The following is a 19,623-nucleotide window of genomic DNA, read 5'->3' on the forward strand; positions in this document are numbered from 1 at the left end:
TCTGTTCTGCCTTCTCATTGGTTGTAAACCCAACCACATGACCGCCTCATCACTGCCTGTCTGTACAGACCTCCAGGTCTTCTATGGTTGGTATTGAGATTAAAGGTGTTTGTCTCCATGCTGGCTGTATCCTTGAACACACAGAGATCTGCCTAGCTCTGCCTCCCAAGATCTGGGATTAAAGGCATGCTCCACCAACGCCCAGCTCTGTTATGGCTTGTTATTAACTCTGACCCCCAGGCAACTTTATTTATTTATTTATTTATTTATTTATTTATTTATTTATTTATTTATTCTCAGAGATCAAGTTTAATAGATACTAAAAAAAGGAACAACAGGTTGATTTCTGCAACTCACAACAAACCTCAGGTTATTCCCAATAGTGGAAGAAAGGCTAACCACCCCCAGTACTGTAGGAAAGGAATGTCTTGAATCACACCACATTTTGTTTAAGCATGAATAGAGTACAAGAAATTTTCTTCTGGCTGAGCAATGCAGCCTGGCAGAAAAATGGACCAGTGCTCACTTCTGCTTAGAGAAATATTCTTTGCTCTTTTGGACATCAGGCTTGATGGTATCACTGCCAGGTTTCCAGCCAGCAGGGCACACTTCACCATGCTTGTTAGTGTACTAGAAGGCCTGCACTAGTCTCAGAATCTCATCCACAGAGCGGCCAACAGGAAGATCATTTATAGTGATCTGTTGAAGGATACCTTTATCATCAATAATAATGAGGCCCCTGAAAGAGATACCTTCATCAGCCTTTAAGACTCCATAATCCTGAGCAATGGTACGCTTGGGATCTGATACCAAAGGAATGTTCATGGGTCCCAATCCTCCTTGTTTCTTGGGTGTATTAATCCATGCCAGATGACAGAAGTGAGAATCCACAGATGCTCCAATCACTTGGCAATTGAGTTTCTTAAATTCTTCTGCTCTATAACTGAAAGCAATGATCTCTGTGGGGCACACAAAAGTAAAATCAAGAGGATAAAAGAAGAATACGACATATTTTCCTTTGTATTCACTTAGGCTGATATCTTTGAATTGTCCATCTGGCATAACAACTGTGGCTTTGAAGTTGGGGGCAGGATACCCAATTTTTGCATTTCCTGAAGACATCTTGATATCAGCAGGACTGAGTCACAGATCTCCGAGAAACACTCACGGCAAGGAAGGAAGATGACCGCAACTTTATTTATTAACATACAAATAAAATCACATTTCAGTACAAATAAAATATTGCCATAAATGATGGTGGTGGGAACCAAGCCCCAGCCCCTTGTAGGTGCTCAAAATTGAACCTAAGTTCTCCGCAAGAGCAGGGTGTATTCTTAACTGCTGAGCCATCTCTTTTAAATAATCACTCAGATGCTTATATCACTTATAAACTGTATGGCCATGGCAGGCTTCTTGCTAACTGTTCTTATATTCTAAATTAACCCATTTTTATAAATCTATACCTTGCCACATGGCTGGTGGCTTACCGGCATCTTTACATGCTGCTTGTCCTGGCGGTGGCTGCAGTGTCTCCCCCTCCTTCTTCCTGTTTCCCCAATTCTCTCTCCTTGTCTCGCCTATACTTCCTGTCTAGTCACTGGCCATCAGTGTTTTATTTATATAGAGCAATATCCACAGCACTTCCCCTTTTCTTCTTTTTTTTTTTTAAAAGGAAGGTTTTAACTTTAACATGGTAAAATTACATATAACAAAACAATTATTGAGAAAGAATTGCAGTTACAATATTAAAGATGTCCTATCTATCTTATATTTGTGAGTTTAATGTTTTATATCTAACTTATCTTTTATCATAACTGAGGAAATTACAACTATCTAGTCTTCAACCACATCAAAGACTTGAGAAGGAACATAATGGTACCTGAGAAATGGTAGATGGATGCAAGCAACTTTCGGGAATCTTGCAAGAGTAGACCAAGACAGCTGGCAGCCTGGACAGTCTCCTAATGTTTCTCAGCATTGTTGGTGTATTCAAATTGGCTACAGGCCTAGAGTATCTGACAGACCATTTTCAGAAGCAGGAATTCTGAAAGACCATCTTACCCTATCTTGGCAGAGCACAGTGCTCACTTTCCTTGTGTCCTGCTTGTCCACAAAGGACAGCATTGAATTTGTACTGTTAGCTGTCAAGGAAAGGGCAGTTCTTTGACCAGTAGGCCATTTTGTACCAAGAAGACAAACTTCCAAATGGAAATGTCTTAGAAGCCCAACATTCTCTCTGGATCAAATTGGTGCAGCCAGGAGCAATTGTGTCTCACGTCAAGAGAATTCTAAGTTATTTAAATGCCATATTCTCTAGGTCTATGAAGTGTTTGAGGATTACCTATCTATCTGAAATATATCTATGTAAACCTAGAAGACTTAACTAACATGGCTACAAATATGATTATCATAGATGACTAATTATTAATACATTTTAATTATCCATTACAATTTTAAATGAGTTACATAAACATAATACCTCAAACAAGAATATATATATATATATATATACAGTATAACAAAATTAAGTTTAAATTTGTATCAATAAACTAAAATCTATAACAATGTAAAACATTTTAAACAAGTTGTCACTCTTTAAAAGTAGGTTCATTAATCTACGCTTTCATCCTATCATATCTAAACAATCCCTTTTTTTTCTTTAGGAAGAGATTATATTTATAATCAATCTGTTTTAAATAAAAATATTGTTTTTTTTTTCTGTCCCACACCAGAGGGCTCTTCTGATTTGGGACATAAGTATCTCTCAACCATTTTTTTTAAGCAATATGTCTGGGTTTAGAGGGGGAGTGAGCCAATTCCATCTCTAAAGCCAGCTTGGTATATTTGGGAATTTGGGCATAGCTTCTCTTACTACTTCCTGCTGGAGGGGGGCACTGTATCTTATGAGGACACAGTGAAAATTTTAGGCCTATGGGGTAGTCCTTGAGGCTGTATTGTGGGAGCCAGTTGTCTTGAAACCGCTCTGGATGTTGGATCATCTGGGCCTTGGTGTCATCGGAGATCTTTCAGGGGGTCTTGGCTTGTCAAGACAAGGTAGGAAGGCTTTTTAGAAAATCCTGCTTTACAAATGTACCTGTCAGATATACTAAGCCTGTGGCCTAAGATGACGCCTCAACGTTGCAGAGAAACATCTGGTGACTTTCCAGGCAGTCACCTGTTTCTGTCATTTCTCAGAGTTGTTGGAAGTTGCTTGTTTGCTCTTCCTGTTTTACTAGGTAATATTTTTTTTCTTGGGTCTCTGAGGGAGTTGAACATTAGATAATTATAGTTATACTTTTCCTTGTTAACAATTCAGAAAGAAACTCACTACAGAGGTGTAAAGTGTATAAATTTGAAAGCCATCATAAAATAATTTTCTGTTGGTAATATAAGATAGGATAGAAAGTGAATTAGGTACATTTTGAACTAACCAACATAAGATAGATAATGGAATTTTTTGCTGAATTTGTCAAATGCAAATAGACTAGATATTGTTGATGTATTTGTTACTTGTATACATTGTATGTAGTTATTGTACTTATTGTATATAGTTTTTCTTATATTAGTCATAATTTTTTTAATCAGACAAAAAAGGAGAAATGTATTGATATTTTATCTGTGTCCCCCAATAAAGTTTATCTGAGGATCAGAAGGAAAAAGCCAGCCACTATATTAAACATAGAAGTCAGACAGTGGTAGCACATACCTTTAATCCTATCACTTGGGAGGCACAGATCTGTCTGGATCTCTGTGAGTTCAAGGCCACACTGGGAGCAGCCAGGCATGATGGCACATACCTTAAATTCCAACACTAGTTAACCATAAAGGTCTGTAGGTCTGTAGAGACAAACAGGAAGTGAAAGAGCTGGGCTGGAAGAGGAAGTGATGTATCTGGGCAGAGAAGAAATGAGATGGCAGGACAGAAAGGCATATAGGTGTGGGTATACGGGAAGTAGGTCTCTTTGGCAGAGGATCTCCAAGCGGGTATGAATGTGGCTAGCTTCTTTCTGCTTTTCTGATTTCTCAGCTTTTCACCCCAATATTTGGCTCTGGGTTTTTTATTTAATAAGACCTTTTTTTTTTTTTTTTTTTTTTTTTGCTTTCACTGGACTTTTATTGGGAAGGTACAATTACTCCAGCATAAGTTTCTGTTGTTGTTTTGGGTTTTTTTGTTTGTTTGTTTGTTTTTGTTTTTTTGTTTATAACTTGTTTTTTTTTCCCTTTTATTTTATTGGGAAGGGGAGGGGGCAGAAGGGGGGAGAATTGTAATAAGACCTTTTTAAGATTTGTGTTACATATTTTGTGCTATAAATATGTCTGAGAATTAGCAATATTTCCAAGTCACTGTACAAATGGGAAGGTTAAACCATAAACAGAGAGTGAAGCTTGTCTAAGTTCTTGTAGTAAGAAAGTGATCTGACATGAGGCTGTGTGCTGCATGTTGGCTGCTGGGTTGTGACAGCACCACCCAAGGTGCCAAGTCCTGACACTGTGGAAGCCCAAGGTCTTCTAACAATTCCAATTCCACTATAGACTGACATAGGATCTCAGTCTATAGTATACCTGTCATGGAACTCACTATGTAGTCCAGGCTGACCTCAAACTTGTGACCATCCTGCTGCCTCAGCCTCCCATGTGCTAGCATTACATGTTTGAACCACCATACTGAAGTGTCTGAATCAATCAATGTTCATCCCTGGGTCACGATACTTCAGTTGTGCTGTGGATATCGCTCTATATAAATAAAACACTGATGGCCAGTGACCAGACAGGAAGTATAGGCGGGACAAAGAGAGAGGAGAATTGGGGAAACAGGAAGAAGGAGGAGAGACACTGCAGCCCCCACCAGGACAAGCAACATGTAAAGATGCCGGTAAGCCACCAGCCACGTGGCAAGGCGTAGATTTATAGAAATGGGTTAATTTAAGATATAAGAACAGTTAGCAAGAAGCCTCCCATAGCCATACAGTTTATAAGTAATATAAGCATCTGAGTGATTATTCTATACGTGGATTGTGGGGCTGTGGGGCTTGGTGGAACCTGGAGAGAAGCCCTCCAGCAACAAATGGTGCCTAACGGCTCGAGTTTCCACCTTAAACCTGAGAATATTTAATAACCATTTCTAAACAGAGCCAAAACCAGGTTCCTGCTTCTTGTCTCATACGGCAGCTAGATGCCACAAAACGCAACTTTGAACACTGGTGGGTTCCTGGCGTGTGCATTTGACCAGCAGTATGGCAAGAATGACGCGTCTGTCAGTGGCACATTATGCTGTGTGGTAGATTTAGTCTTTACTAGTATTTAAAAAAAAAAGAGGTTTCTGGGCTACACGCTGCTTTGATAAAAGCATAGACCTACTATTTCTGAGACTTGATCACTCCCAGAGCTGGAGAAAATGTACTACCTCCTTGTTGAAAAGCTGAAGGGGGCAGAGACAGCAGCCACAGCATCCTTTCAGGCTTAGAAGGCTACAGTTTAAAGCAATAGGTTCGCAATAAGACTGATTCAGATGAAATAGTTTACAATACATGTAAAAATATATGTAGGCTTAAAAGAAAAAAAATATATACCGTTATATAAACAAATAGTTTCTAAAAATAAAGTGTTTAAAAAAAACAGTAAAGGTAATAAGCTACGTAAAGATGGCTATCACACAGAAAATCTGGATTATGTTGTCTTTGATATTCGTAACTAAAGAAAAACATTTCATTGTAAAAGCTGTTCAGTTATGCCAAAATGTAAATTTTAAAGGTACCTTGACTTCAAAATTTGGATATAAGGATATGTTACTTTGTAAATGAGGTTCTGCTTTTGTTTCCAAAGAAAGCCAGAGACTATGGATTTGTTCCCGATTAAGATACATCAGGTTTGACCAGCCAAGACCCCCTGAAAGATCTCCAATGACACCAAGGCCCACATGATCCAACATCCAGAGTGGTTTCAAGACAACTGGCTCCCACAATACAGCCTCAAGGACTACCCCATAGGCCTAAAATTTTCTTTGCGTTCCCATAAGATACAGCGCCCCCCTCCAGCAGGAAGTAGTAAGAGAAGCTATGCCCAAATTCCCAAATATACCTAGCTGTCTTTAGAGGTGGAATTGGCTCACTCCCCATCTAAACCCAGACATATTGCTTAAAAAAAATGGTTAAGAAATTCTTGTGTCCCAAATCAGAGGAGTCCTCTGGTGTGGGACAGAGAAAAACCAATATTTTTATTTAAAACAGGTTGATTATAAATGCGATCTCTTTCTAAAAAAGAAAAAGGGATATGCTATAGATATAGAGGATATAGAGATGATAAGAAAAAGGGTAGATTAATGAATCTACTTTTAAAGAACAACAACTTTAAAATGTTTTACATTGGTATAGATTTTAGTTTATGTTTAAAATGTTTTACATTGGCATAAATTTTAGTTTATTGATACAAACTTAAAAGTAAATTTTGTTATCCTGTATATATATTTATATTCTTGTTTGAGGTATTATGTTTATGTAACTCATTTAAAATTTTAATGGATAATTAAGAAATAGATTAATAATTAGTCATCTATGATAATCATATTTATAGCTATGTTAGATAAGTCTTCTAGGTATACATAGATATATTTCAGATAGATAGATAGTCTTCAAACACTTCAAAGACCTACAGAATATGGCATTTAAAATTTTTTAAAAATTTAAATGTTCTGGACAGTGAGACATGTCTGCTCCTGGTAGCACTGGATTTACTTCGGAGAGGAGGATGGGCATCAAAGACACTCCATATGGAGTTTATCTTCACCTTGGCAAAGATAGCCATTTGGGCAAGAAACTGTTCTTCCCTGGACTGCTTGATTGACTGGACATGCAAGACCCATGGAAGGATGACCACTACACTTTGCTTGACAAGATGGCCCTTCAGGTTCCTTCTTCGCAGAGAAAACTGCCAGACATTCTACAGGACAGTGAAAAAAATGACAGAGAGACTCTAGGCCTGTGAGCTAAAGACAGATGCCCCAACTTTACAAAGAAACATTAGATGACTGTCCAGCCTGTCAGCTGTCTCTATCTACCCTGTAAGACTCCCGAAAGTTGCTTACATCCTTCTCCCATTTCTCAGGTAATATTATATCCTTCTGAGGTCTTTGATGTGGTTGAAGACTAGATAGTTGTAAATAAAACACTGATGGCCAGTGACCAGACAGGAAGTATAGGTGGGACAAGGAGAGAGGAGAATTGGGGAAACAGGAAGAAGGGGAGAGACACTGCAGCCACCACCAGGATAAGCAGCATGTAAAGATGCCGGTAAGCCACCAGCCACGTGGCAAGGTATAGATTTATAGAAATGGGTTAGTTTAAGATAAAAGAACAGTTAGCAAAAAGCCTGCCATGACCATACAGTTTATAAGTAATATAAGCATCTGAGTGATTATTCTATACGTGGATTGTGGGACTGTGGGCTTGGTGGAACCTGGAGAGAAGCCCTCCAACAACACAGTTGCTATACAATAAGAAGGTTATCATAGGGATGCTGTCTACTGCCCTGTTTGAGCCTGGTGTGGCTGCATGTCAGGTGTTGAGCCTGAGATAATATAAAGGAATAGTTGGGAGGGAAAATAAAACATGAACAAGAACAGAAGACATTGAAGCCTGTCCTTGGCCACCTCCAAACTCAATGGCTTGTAGAAGCTTCTGAATCCCCCAGTCTTTGCCAAGAGCTGCATATACACATTTGGTGAGGCTGCAGGAGGAGGAATGAAGAGGTTGTGTAACTGTGGAGCTACCAGCTGCTCTTTCAACAAGATCAATCAACAGATGAGGGTACTGTCCATCAACTGCTCCAATGCTGGCTTCTGCTTCACTTCTGTCTTTCAAATATCATCTGATTTTTAATGTGGCCCCTGTAACTATACAGGAAAGAGAACTCCAGAGATCACAGCTCTCATTTACTCAACTTGCATAGAAAAAAGTCACCACCACCATATTTAGCTCTTAGAATGAAAAGAGTGTCTAAGGAAAGACAGGGCTACTAGAATGCATATAAACTCAAACACCTGGATGCCTGCCCAATGGGGCATTTGTGTCCCAGTACTATAACAGAGCTTCTTCACAGATTTGAAATCACCTGTAATACATAGGTTCAGCTTTTCATCAGTCCATGTATACAGGGAGTCAAGAACATTAGCTAGTCAGTGTCTCTACCCTGCCTTGTCCCTCAAGTATTTCTAAGGTCATCAAAGGCACTAGTAAATGTGTTCATGAAAGTTTCTGTTGGCTCCTTACTATCTGGGGTCTATCATGTTCTTGGTTCCCATGACCCATTTCCTTTCTCATAGGAAACTCATGGCATTATTTTGCTGATGGTACCCTTGGTGGGCTGGCCAAAGAATGTTCCAATTGTCTAGCCTCAGTACTGTCCAGACTGCCCAAGCTTCCTCATGACACAGCAGAATGAGGCTCTGAGAGGATGGTGGAGAGCAGCTTTGCCTATATCCCTTGGGTACATTTTCTTCTCTGGGTTCTGTGAGGCAATAGGGCCCAGAGGCTATGAGGCTCTCAACAGAGCTGTACCTCATGCTACTTGGGAGAAAGTGACTACTCCCCAGGATCCATAGTTAGCTATGTAATTCCTCAGCCCTTCCTCCCACTACTTGGCAGCACCATCTGAACTCAAGCACATGGAATGTCTCCCTGCTCTGTCCCTGCATGTCTACCAAAGTTCTGTGGATTGTTTGCAAGTCTATAAAATGAACCCTAAAAACTTAAGTTAGTAGTGAGGAGCAAACCTTTGCATTTCTTCCTTCTTATTTCGGCTCTAATCAGGTGACTTGCTCTTTGTCCCAGCTTTCTTCTTTCTGTTGGGCTCCATATTCAGCCCAAGCAGTCAGGGTCAACTACTCCCAGCACTGTTCATGCAGTACCAGATAAAAGAGCATAGAAAGTCCAGCCAGGTCTTCATGTTCCAACCATGGGGCTGACTGTTCTTGTAACCTTCTGAAAACTTCCACTTAGGAAGATAAAAATCTACTAAAATAATGCAAACTACATTGCTTGCTATTAATAATTTGGCCCAATTAAACATTTCATATATTCTGATAGAGAAGATAAGAACCATCATAGCAGGATGAGTGTCTCACAGCTTGGTGTGGGGCCCTGTTACCAGGACTTCACAAAAGATTACCAACAGATAGATGGCAAGTGGTTTGGGAGTGATTATTCTGCATGACTTTCCACAACAAACAAATGTTATTGACACAAATACTAATCACTGCAGCCAATTTCTTGTGTCTTATACAGCCCATTTCACACAGCCTTTGACTGTCTTGTTCATCCTTCTCTGACTTGACCTCTGTTCTGATAGAGAAGAGCCTTGCTAAACAGAACATCTGTTGGTATGCAGGCCATATCTGCATACCAAAACAGCAAGGAGCTGAAGTCAATTCCCCATTCTATTGCTGGTGATGGTAAGTCTTCATATGAGAACTTGGCAAGCAGGTGCAGCCTCCTAGTTCAAATTAGACAGATCAGTTGAGTAAGGAACTTGGCTGCTGAGAAGGCAGTTGTCAGAAAGCTCCCACAGGGCTCAAGATGCTTTCCCCCTTGGTAGGTTTCCCTCTTCAGCTCTGGCTGTTGTTATATAGAGTATTTATATTCAGCAAAGGGGATCCATGATGGTTCATGGCTGCCTTTCCTACAAGAATTTCAACCAAAGTATCACTATGCCTAGCTCATAAAGAATGGGGGTTTATATGTTTATATGTAGATGTAACAAAGTGTCTTCTTAAATAAGAAACACAGAACCAATGTAAAGAAGAAAATCAAGGCCAGGCGGTGGTGGCACACACCTTTAGTCCCAGCACTCAGGAGGCAGAGCCAGGTGGATCTCTGTGAGTTCAAGGCCAGCCTGGGCTACAAAGCAAGTCCCAGGAAAGGCGCAAAGCTACACAGAGAAACCCTGTCTCAAAAAAAAAAAAAAAAAAAAAAAGAAGAAGAAAGCCAAGAGGTTAGAGCTCAGAGCTAAAACCTTACCCTTCCTCCTGTGGTGGTCCTACCTCTCCGAAAGAGACCTACTTCCTGTGTGTTTGTCTTTATATAGTTGTTCTGTTCTGCCTTCTCATTGGCTGTAAACCCAAACACATGACTGCCTCATCACTGCCTGTATGTACAGCCCTCCAGGTCTTAAAGGCATGTGTCTCCAATGCTGGCTGTATCCCTGAACACACAGAGACTTACCTAGCTCTGACTACCAAGTGCTGGGATTATAAGTGTACACCACCACCACCCTGCTTTCCTATGGCTTGCTAATAGCTCTGACCCCAGGGCAACTTTATTTGTTAACATACAATTAAAATGACATTTCAGTACAAATAAAATACCACCATATTTCCCCTTTTCTAATTTAATAAAAAGAAAAAAAGAAAAAGGTTATAACTAAAAAAAAGAAAAACTATATACAAAGTACAATAACTATATACAATATATACAAGTAATAAAGACCTAAACAATGTCTAGTCCATTTGTATTTGACAAATCAGAGAAAATAATTCCATTATCTATCCTATTTTGATAAGTCCAAAATTTATCTAATTCACTTTCTATTCTAATTAATCTTCAACTATAACTAACTAACCTTCAACTATAACTAACTAATCTTCAACTCCCTCAGAGACCCAGGAAGGAAATAATATTAGCTAACAAAAATAAAAACAGGAAGTGCATGCAAGCAACTTCCAAAAAAACTTGTGAGTTGACAGAAACAGTCAGCTGCCAGGACAGTCACCTGAGGTTTCTCTGCAGTGTTGGGGTATCATCTTCAGCCTATAGGCTTAGCATATCTGACAGACTCATTTGTGAAGTAGGATGTACACAAGGTCAACAGTTCAACCTCACATTGGGTGAGAGCAGTCCATGTACCAGAAACACCTGAATTCCACTACTGTCATGTTATGATTCAGGATTTTAAATTCTGGAAATTGTTGACAGTTTTTTAATTCAGCTGTCTATTCTTCTTGGCTGTGTATATATGGCTTCATCTTAGCATCCTGTTCTTTTCCACATCCCTCTATTTAATGCCAATCTACTATTGAGAGGCGTGAGCTTAGATACTTTTCAAGAATAACTGTTTCAGCTGCTGTTCCATTGCACATCAGAAGCCATCTGCCCACTGCCTGTTCATCTGCCTTCTAAGAAAAGGGCACTGTACCTTTTTCCGGATTGTGAAGGCCACTTCAGGGATGGTGCCATATTGTCCTGGCCTCAGAAGATGCCTTTTGATAAAGCCATAACCACACTTGTTTTGGCAAGAATCAGTAGTCCTTTGTTTCGTGTTCTGTCTGTCCATTTTGTCCTGTTGATTTGAGGATACTTTGTTGTCTAGGGGCTAACTTTTGCCACAATGAACGTTAACTCCATAGGCAGTTTCTTCAATGCCCATATTTTCTCTGAAGTAGATTGGTACTGCCAGGAGCTGACATGTCTCAAAAAGGAAAATTTCTAAGTTATTAAAACATTTTAAATACCATATTCTGTAGATCTCTGAAGGGTTTGAAGATGACCTGTCTAAAATATATCTGCTCAATTTTTAAAACATATCTAATATGACTACAAGTTCTATTGTAATGTCTAACTACTAACTTTCACTTCTTTATATCCTAATAGTTGGTAATAATAACATTCAAGGATCAGAAAATTGCATTACATTGTTAAATGAATGGTATAAATACAATTAGAAATATACATATAGCATTTTCTAACAATATCAATTTCAAATTTGTATACAACATAAAAAAATCCAATCCAATGTAAAGTATATAAAATTAGTAATTGTCTTTTTCATTCTTTTCTTTTCTTTTCTTTTCTTTTCTTTCTTTCTTTCTTTGTTTTTTTAAACAAGAACCTTAAATCTAATCTCCTTTGCTTAGCCTTTTTCCTAACCCTTGACAACAACTTATAACCAACCCCCCTAAACAATGAAAATTATCCCAGACCAAAAACCCATTAAAAAGACCAAAAAACAGCCGGGCATTGGTGGCGCACGCCTTTAATCCCAGCACTCGGGAGGCAGAGCAGGTGGATCTCTGTGAGTTCGAGGCCAGCCTGGGCTACCAAGTGAGCTCCAGGAAAGGCGCAAAGCTACACAGAGAAACCCTGTCTCGAAAAAAAACCAAAAAAAAAAAAAAAAAAAAAAAGACCAAAAAACAACCCGCCCCACACCACCTCTTTGGGAATGTGGGCGTCGTATTCTTAAAATTGCTTCCTGCTGGGTATGGGTGAAGTTATCTTTATGCTGAGAGAAAAATTTTAGGTTAATTGTCAAACTCTAGAAAAGGTAATTATATCCTTCATTGTCCAGTCTGTGTATAATGCCAAAGTTCAGGGTTTATCTCAAGTCCTTATTCAAGTAGTCTTTGAGACTGGATCATCTCAGCCAGTCATCTCAAAATTGCTCTGAGCACCTTGTAGTTCAAAGCTGATCTGTAGATGATGTTTGTCAGCTTAATGATATTGTTATTGTCCATGTGGAATTGTTGTTGTTGTGGGGCCCCATCTTCTTTCTGGAGACTTCAGTTGATGTGAGGCCTGGTTGTGATTTCCTGCTAAAAAATGATAAGAGACTCGAACACAAAGATATATGTATGCAGCTAATTGAAGCCTTTTTTCTAGAAGTTGTTGGTACTTTATATGACCATTAATATCTTAACAAAGTTTAAAATGTATATATATATATATATATATATATATATATATATCTTGTAAATTTTGATATAAAATTCATACTTAAGAAAAAGTTTAAAGAATCAGAATAGGATCAAAGAGTTGAGATTAGTAATAGAATAGTCCCTTAATTACTTTGGCTTTTCTCCTGTCCCATGGCAGAAGATGGCTCTTTTATTCTTGCATGATACAGGGAGTTTGCATTTTCCTTTAACAACATGCCTCAGTTTAAAGAAGGAGAGAGCCATTCTCCAACTCCAAAGTCAGCTTTAAATTTTAATTGAACTGGGACTATGAGAAGACCAATAGTGTTAAATCTTTAGAGAAAAGCAGAAACAAACATTTAGTAAGACCTATAAAAAAATTTTAGATGATATACCCATACGCCATTTCACTCTGTTTCCTGGGATAGATGATTTGTCCCTCTTCTTCAGTTGTCTCATTTGATTGTAGAAGGAACAAGTAGGACATTTCTTTACTATTTCTTTGGTTTGTTGCCAGGTTATGGAAAAATCCTTTTTTAAACCTTTACTATTGACATGGATTTTTTTTATGAATTTCAGAGGCCTCCAGCACATTTCCCATCAATAATTTATCAATCTCATCATTACCTTGTGCTAGAGGGCCTGGCAGACCAGTATGGGATCGAATGTGAGTTATATATAAACGATGACTCCTTTTCCTGATTGTATCTTGTAATTGAATAAATAGTGCATTTAATTCTGAAGCATAAGGGATAAATTCTGCAGTCTCAATATATAATACCACTCTTTCAGCATACCGAGAGTCAGTTACAATGTTGAGAGGTTCTGAAAAATCCATTAATACCAACAGAATAGCATACAATTCTTATTTTTGAACTGAATTATAAGGACTTTGAACCACTTTATTTAAAATTTCTGATTTGTAACCTGCCTATCCTTGTTTGTTGGCATCTGTAAAAAATGTACGATCTCCAGATATGGGTTTTTTTCCCATACAATTTGAGGCAAGATCCAATCAGTTCTCTTTATAAGATTAATTCTATCACTTTTGGGATATTTGCTGTTAATTTCTCCCAAAATATTACTGCCAGCTCTTTGCCAAGGTTCACTTTTTGTCCATAATTTTTCAATGTCCTCTTTAGTTAAAGGTATGACAGTTTCTGCTGGGTCTATTCCTGCTAATTTACAAAGTCTCAATTTTCCTTTCCAAATCAAGTCAGAGATTTTTTCCACATAAGTTTTTAATTTTTTATTCCATTTATTTGGTAAAAATATCCATTCCAATATAATATCTTCCTTCTGCATTAATATTCCAGTAGGAGAATGCCTAGAAGGTAAAATAACCAGAATACAATCCAGCTTTGGATCAATACGATCCATGTGCCCTTCATGTACTTTCATTTCTACCAAGGCCAATTCTTTCTCAGCTTCAGGTGATAATTATCTTGGACTATTTAAGTCCTTGTCACCTTCTAAGGTTTTGAACAAATTATTCAGTTCATCATTTTTTACCCCAAAAATAGTTCAGAGATGAGAAATATCTCCAAATAATCTTTGAAAGTCATTAAGAGTCTGTAATCTATCTCTCCTAATTTGCACCTTTTGGGGTCTAAATTTTTGTAGCTCTATTTTATATCCTAAATAATTAATAGAATCTCGTCTTTGTATATTTTCTGGAGCAATTTTTAATGCCCAGCAAAGCAAAATTTTCTTTATTTCTTCAAACCTTCTTTCTAAAGTATCTGCATTTGAGTCACCTAGTAAAATATCATCCATATAATGATACATTATTGCTGTGGATATCACTCTATATAAATAAAACACTGATGGCCAGTGACCAGATAGGAAGTATAGGTGGGACAAGGAGAGAGGAGAATTGGGGAAACAGGAAGAAGGGGGAGAGACACTGCAGGCACCACCAGAACAAGCAGCATGTAAAGACGCTGGTAAGCCACCAGCCACATGGCAAGGTAAAGATTTATGGAAATGGATTAATTTTAGATATAAGAACAGTAAGCAAGAAGCCTGCCACAGCCATACAGTTTATAAATAATATAATCGTCTGAATGATTATTTTATATGTGGATTGTGGCACTGCGGGGCTAAGTGGAACCTAGAAACAAGCCCTTCAGCAACAAATTATAGATTTAGGAATTTCTTTACGTATCACTTCCAAGGGCTATTGTACAAAATATTGGCACAGAGTTGGGCTATTCAACATTCCCTGTGGGAGGACCCTCCATAGAAATCTTTTAACTGGTTGAGAATTATTATAAGTAGGCACTGTGAAAGCAAATCTTTCTCTGTCTTTTCCTTGTAAGGGTATTGAAAAGAAACAGTCTTTTAAATCAATAACTATGAGAGGCCATCCTTTTGGTAACAGAGTAGGACAAGGAATTCCAGATTGTAGAGAGCCCATTGGCTGAACTACTTTGTTAATTGCTCGAAAGTTTGTTACCATTCTCCATTTACCAGATTTCTTGTTAGTAGCAAATACAGGAGAATTCCAAGGGCTGGTTGATTCTTCAAAATGCTGAGCATTTAACTGTTCTTCTACCAGCTCTTCTAAATCCTGGAGTTTCTCTGTTGTTAAGGGCCATTGCTGAACCCATACAGGCTTGTCTGTTAACCATTTTAAAGGTAGAGCTGTTGGTTTCTTTGGAAGATCATTGTTGTGCCCTGTTCTTGTATAATATGGATGGCTGGTGACCACTCATTAAAATAATGACTTCTAATATTTCTCTCAGAAACATGTGCTAGTTTATGATTTGTTTCTGAGATTGGAGGGATGTTCATCTGAGTATTCCATTGTTGCAACAAGTCTCGACCCCACAGGTTCATAGCTATGTTAGCCACATATGGTTTTAATTTTCCTCTCTGTCCTTCTGGACCTATACATTCGAGCCATCTTGCACTCTGTTTCACCTGAGATAATGTCCCAATTCCTAACAGTTGAACATTTACTTCCTGAAGAGGCTAAGTTGGATGCCCAAATTCTGGTGCAATTATGGTAATGTCCACACCTTTGCCTACCAGACCAGACAACAAAACACCATTTATTTTTATTGTTAATTTTGGTCTTTGTTCATTAATAGAAGTTTGCCAAAAATTTTTCTTTATGTTTTCTCCTGAATTTTCTATTCTCTCTGTTTCATCATGCTGACAAGCATTATTTATTCCAATAGGCATTTGGTTATTTACTTGCTCTGAGTAATGGTTTCCTCTATGGCTGCAGGAAAGGTTTGAACTGAATTTGCTATGGGGGCCTGCATAAGACCCCTCTGGCAGTTGCCCGAAGACTGAGGCCAAGGATTACCCTGTCTGTCCCTTGTTGATCTACATTCGTTGGTCCAGTGTTTTCCCTTACCACACCTTATGCATACTCCAAAAGGAAGGGGCATTCTGTTGCCATTGTTCCTTGAAGAAACATTGTTTCTAGGAATGACCTTTTTACAGTCCCTTTTCATATGTCATTGCTTTCCACATCCAAAACCTCTAACATTCCTCAAACCTTTTGAAATTGCTTCTCCTACCTACATATCGTCATCCTCATGAGCCTCAACATTAACAGTGTCTCTAATCCAATCTTCCAAAGGTGCAGATCTTGCCTTTAACAGCCTGATTATTTTATTTTTGCATTCTGCATTAGCATTCTCAAAGGCCAAAGATTCAATTAGTATCTTATTAGCTTCTGAATCCAGGACCATTCTCTTTACTGCTGAACTCTGTCCCCTGCATTCAAGGCTGCTGTTTGACATGAAATTACGTTTTGGACATGATATAAACATTGTGTTTGTACTGAAGCATTTTGGCCTTCTCCAATAAGCTGATCCTGGCAAACTTGTATTCCTTTATCCCTCCATTGTTTTTCTATGTTTTTAGCCTCATCCTTGAACCAAATTAAGCACTGAAGTCTTTGGCTGGGTTCCAGAACAGCTTGTGCCAGCTCCCGCCAGTCCTGTGGTACAATCCTATTATATGTTGACCAAGAGTTTAACATTTGCTTTACATATGGGGAATGCATGCCATAAGATACTATTGCCTCCTTAAACCTTTGTAAATCCTACATTTCAATTGGAGCCCAAATATTTTGTGTAGTCATTTGATTAGGCAACTGCTGTACAGTTACAATTAAGTGTGACTGTGTGAAAACAGGCTTTCTTTCTGTAACCAATCTTGAAACAACTTCACTGTTAATTTCTTCTGTCTGAATTTTTACAGGTTTAACAAGTTTTTCTAAAGCTATCATCCTGGCACTTAAATTGACTATCTTTTTAAATAGTAAAATGAGGAGAAGCATAGTAATAAACACCATAATTCGATCAATACTAATCTTCTCATATAGCTGTTCCATTGTCAGACTGCTAAAAATTTCAAGCAAAGCCCAATTTTCTTCCAATGTACACATAAAAACCATTTTTTTTAATGTGGAAAAAAATTCTTTTAAATATTTTCCTTTAAAATATCTGATTTGTTAGGTGACTTACCAAATCTGCATAGAACTGTTGAAATCTGAGGGAATTTCAAAACAGCCACCTAGTGTCTGCGGTGTGAATCCAGAGAGAGAGAGAGAGAGAGAGAGAGAGAGAGAGAGAGAGAGAGAGAGAGAGAGAGAGAGAGAGAGAACACAAGAAAGCATAGCTGGCTAAAGCTTAAATCCTGCCACGTGTTCCCTCTTGAACCGAGTCAAGGCTTGGCTCTGGCTTCCTGAAGCTCCAACCACGTGTGTTTGCTTTACAGGCAGGGGCCCTGTTCAGCAGGGCAGGCCTGAGTTGGGTGCCATTTGTAGATAGAGTGTTCCTGCCTTGCCCACAGTCAGGACAAATCTCTGTCACCCGCCAGTCCCATAACTGCTCAGACCCAACCAAGTAAACACAGAGACTTATATTGCTTACGAACTGTATGACCATGGCAGGCTTCTTGCTAACTGTTCTTATAGCTTAAATTAATCCATTTCCACAAGTCTATACCCTGCCACGTGATTTGTGGCATACCGGCATCTTTTCATGCTGCTTGTAAGGTTGGCGGCTGGCAGTGTCTCCCTTTCACCTTCCTGTTCTTTCATTTCTCCTCTCTGTTAGTCCCGCCTATACTTCGTGCCTAGCCACTGGCCAATCAGTTTTATTTATTGACCAATCAGAGCAAGAGATTTGACATACAGACCATCCCACAGCACTTCCCCTATTTTTTTTCCAAAAAGGAAAGTTTTAACTTTTACATATCTCCAAAGCCAGCTTGGTATATTTTGGAATTTGGGCGTAGCTTCTCTTACTATTTCCTGCTGGAGGGGGGTGCTGTATCTTATTGTGACACAATGAAAATTTAAGGACCATGGAGTAGTCCGTGATGCTGGATCATCTGAGCAAGTTACCTTGAAATGATTCTGGATGTTGGATCATCTGGGCCATGGTGCTATCAGAGACCTTTCAGGTGGTCTTGACTGGTCAAACCAGATGTATCTTAATCTGGAACTAATCCATAGCCTCTGGCATTCTGTAGAAACAAAAGCAGAGCCTCCTTTCCAAAGCAACATATCCTTACATCAAAATTTTGAAGTCAAGGTACCTTTAAAATATACATTTTGGCATAACTCAACAGCTTTTGCAATCAAATGTTTTTCTTCAATTACGAATATCAAAGAGAACATAATCCAGATTCTATGTGTGTTAGTCATCTTTATGTGGCTTATTGTTTATATTACCTTGAGCCTATTGCTTTAAATTGCAGCATTCCAAGACTGAAATGGCACTATGTTTGCTGGCTCTGCCCACTTCAGTTTCCCAACATGATGGTGGTATGTTTTTCCGCCAGCTCTGGGAGCCATCAACTCTCCGAATTAGTGGGTCTATGCTATTATCAAAGCAGCATGTAGCCAAGAAACCTCTTTTTTTGTTTTGTACTAGCAATGGCTAAATCCACCACGCAGCTAAATGTGCCACTTGCAGAGGTCTCATTCCTGCCATACTGCAGGTCGAGTGCACACGCTAGGAATGAACCAGTAGCTCAAAGCAGCAAGCTGCCACTCATTTGAGGGAGACAATTAGGAAGCTGTTTTTAGCTCTATTTTAGAATCTTTTCTCAGGTTTTAGGTGGAAACTCTTGCCTCACATTGGGCATCAAATGTAGATGTAACCAACCGTCTTATTAAATAAGAAACACAGAACCAATGTAAAGAAGAAAGCCAAGAGGTCAGAGCTCAGAGCTAAAACCTTACCCTTCCTCCTGCGGTGGTCCTACCTCTCTGAAAGAGACCTACTTCCTGTGTGTTTGTCTTTATATAGTCTTTCGGTTCTGCCTTCTCATTGGTTGTAAACCCAAACATATGACTGCCTTGTCACTGCCTGTATGTACAGCCCTCCAGGTCTTATAGGCATATGTCTCCAATGCTGGCTGTATCCCTAAACACACAGAGACTTACCTAGCTCTCCCTACCAAGTGCTGGGATTATAAGCATATGCCACCACTGCCCTGCTTTCCTATGGCTTGCTAATAGCTCTGACCCCCGGGCAATTTTATTTGTTAACATACAATTAAAATGACATTTCAGTACAAATAAAATACCACCATATTTATATCTATCTATATAACTAGTTTTTTGGGGTCCCCATTTCTGTTAAGGAGATTCATATAACAAGGTCAGGGTCACCTTCCCAGAGTTCCCAGGGTGGTAAGTTAAAGAGGTGCTTTCTGGGGATAAAAAGTAACCCTAAGACGTTGCTTTGAGGCTTGCCTGAAAGTGGCATACTCTGTTTCATTGTCATTAATGTGTTCTTCTGTGAAGCCCTTAGATAGCTCCAATAATTGGGGGCCAGGTACCTCTAGTAATTTTCTTGGGACTCCAGAGAATTGACTGAGGCTAGGTGCTCACAGTGTAGCCCCTCAGAATAGCTTGACAGTCAGAGGGTCTATCTGAGTCAAAATGGGGATTCTTACATGGCCTTCTG

At 38.9% G+C, this 19,623-nt stretch overlaps 1 protein-coding gene across 1 annotated transcript; it reads right to left on the reverse strand.

Moving 5' to 3' along the window:
- Positions 1-293: 293 nt before the first annotated feature.
- LOC114682623 (peroxiredoxin-1-like) lies at positions 294-1,144 on the reverse strand. Its single transcript, XM_037198969.1, has one exon. The coding sequence runs from the start codon at positions 1,120-1,122 to the stop codon at positions 631-633; it is 492 nt and encodes a 163-aa protein (XP_037054864.1). The 5' UTR covers positions 1,123-1,144; the 3' UTR covers positions 294-630.
- Between the last annotated feature and the right edge of the window lie 18,479 nt (positions 1,145-19,623).

This window comes from Peromyscus leucopus, chromosome X (genome assembly GCF_004664715.2).
Source record: "Peromyscus leucopus breed LL Stock chromosome X, UCI_PerLeu_2.1, whole genome shotgun sequence".
Lineage (NCBI taxonomy): Eukaryota > Metazoa > Chordata > Mammalia > Rodentia > Cricetidae > Peromyscus > Peromyscus leucopus.

Bases quoted from the DNA above. Each gene is read 5' to 3' on its own strand.
- LOC114682623 (XM_037198969.1), bottom strand. From the start codon at position 1,122: ATGTCTTCAGGAAATGCAAAAATTGGGTATCCTGCCCCCAACTTCAAA.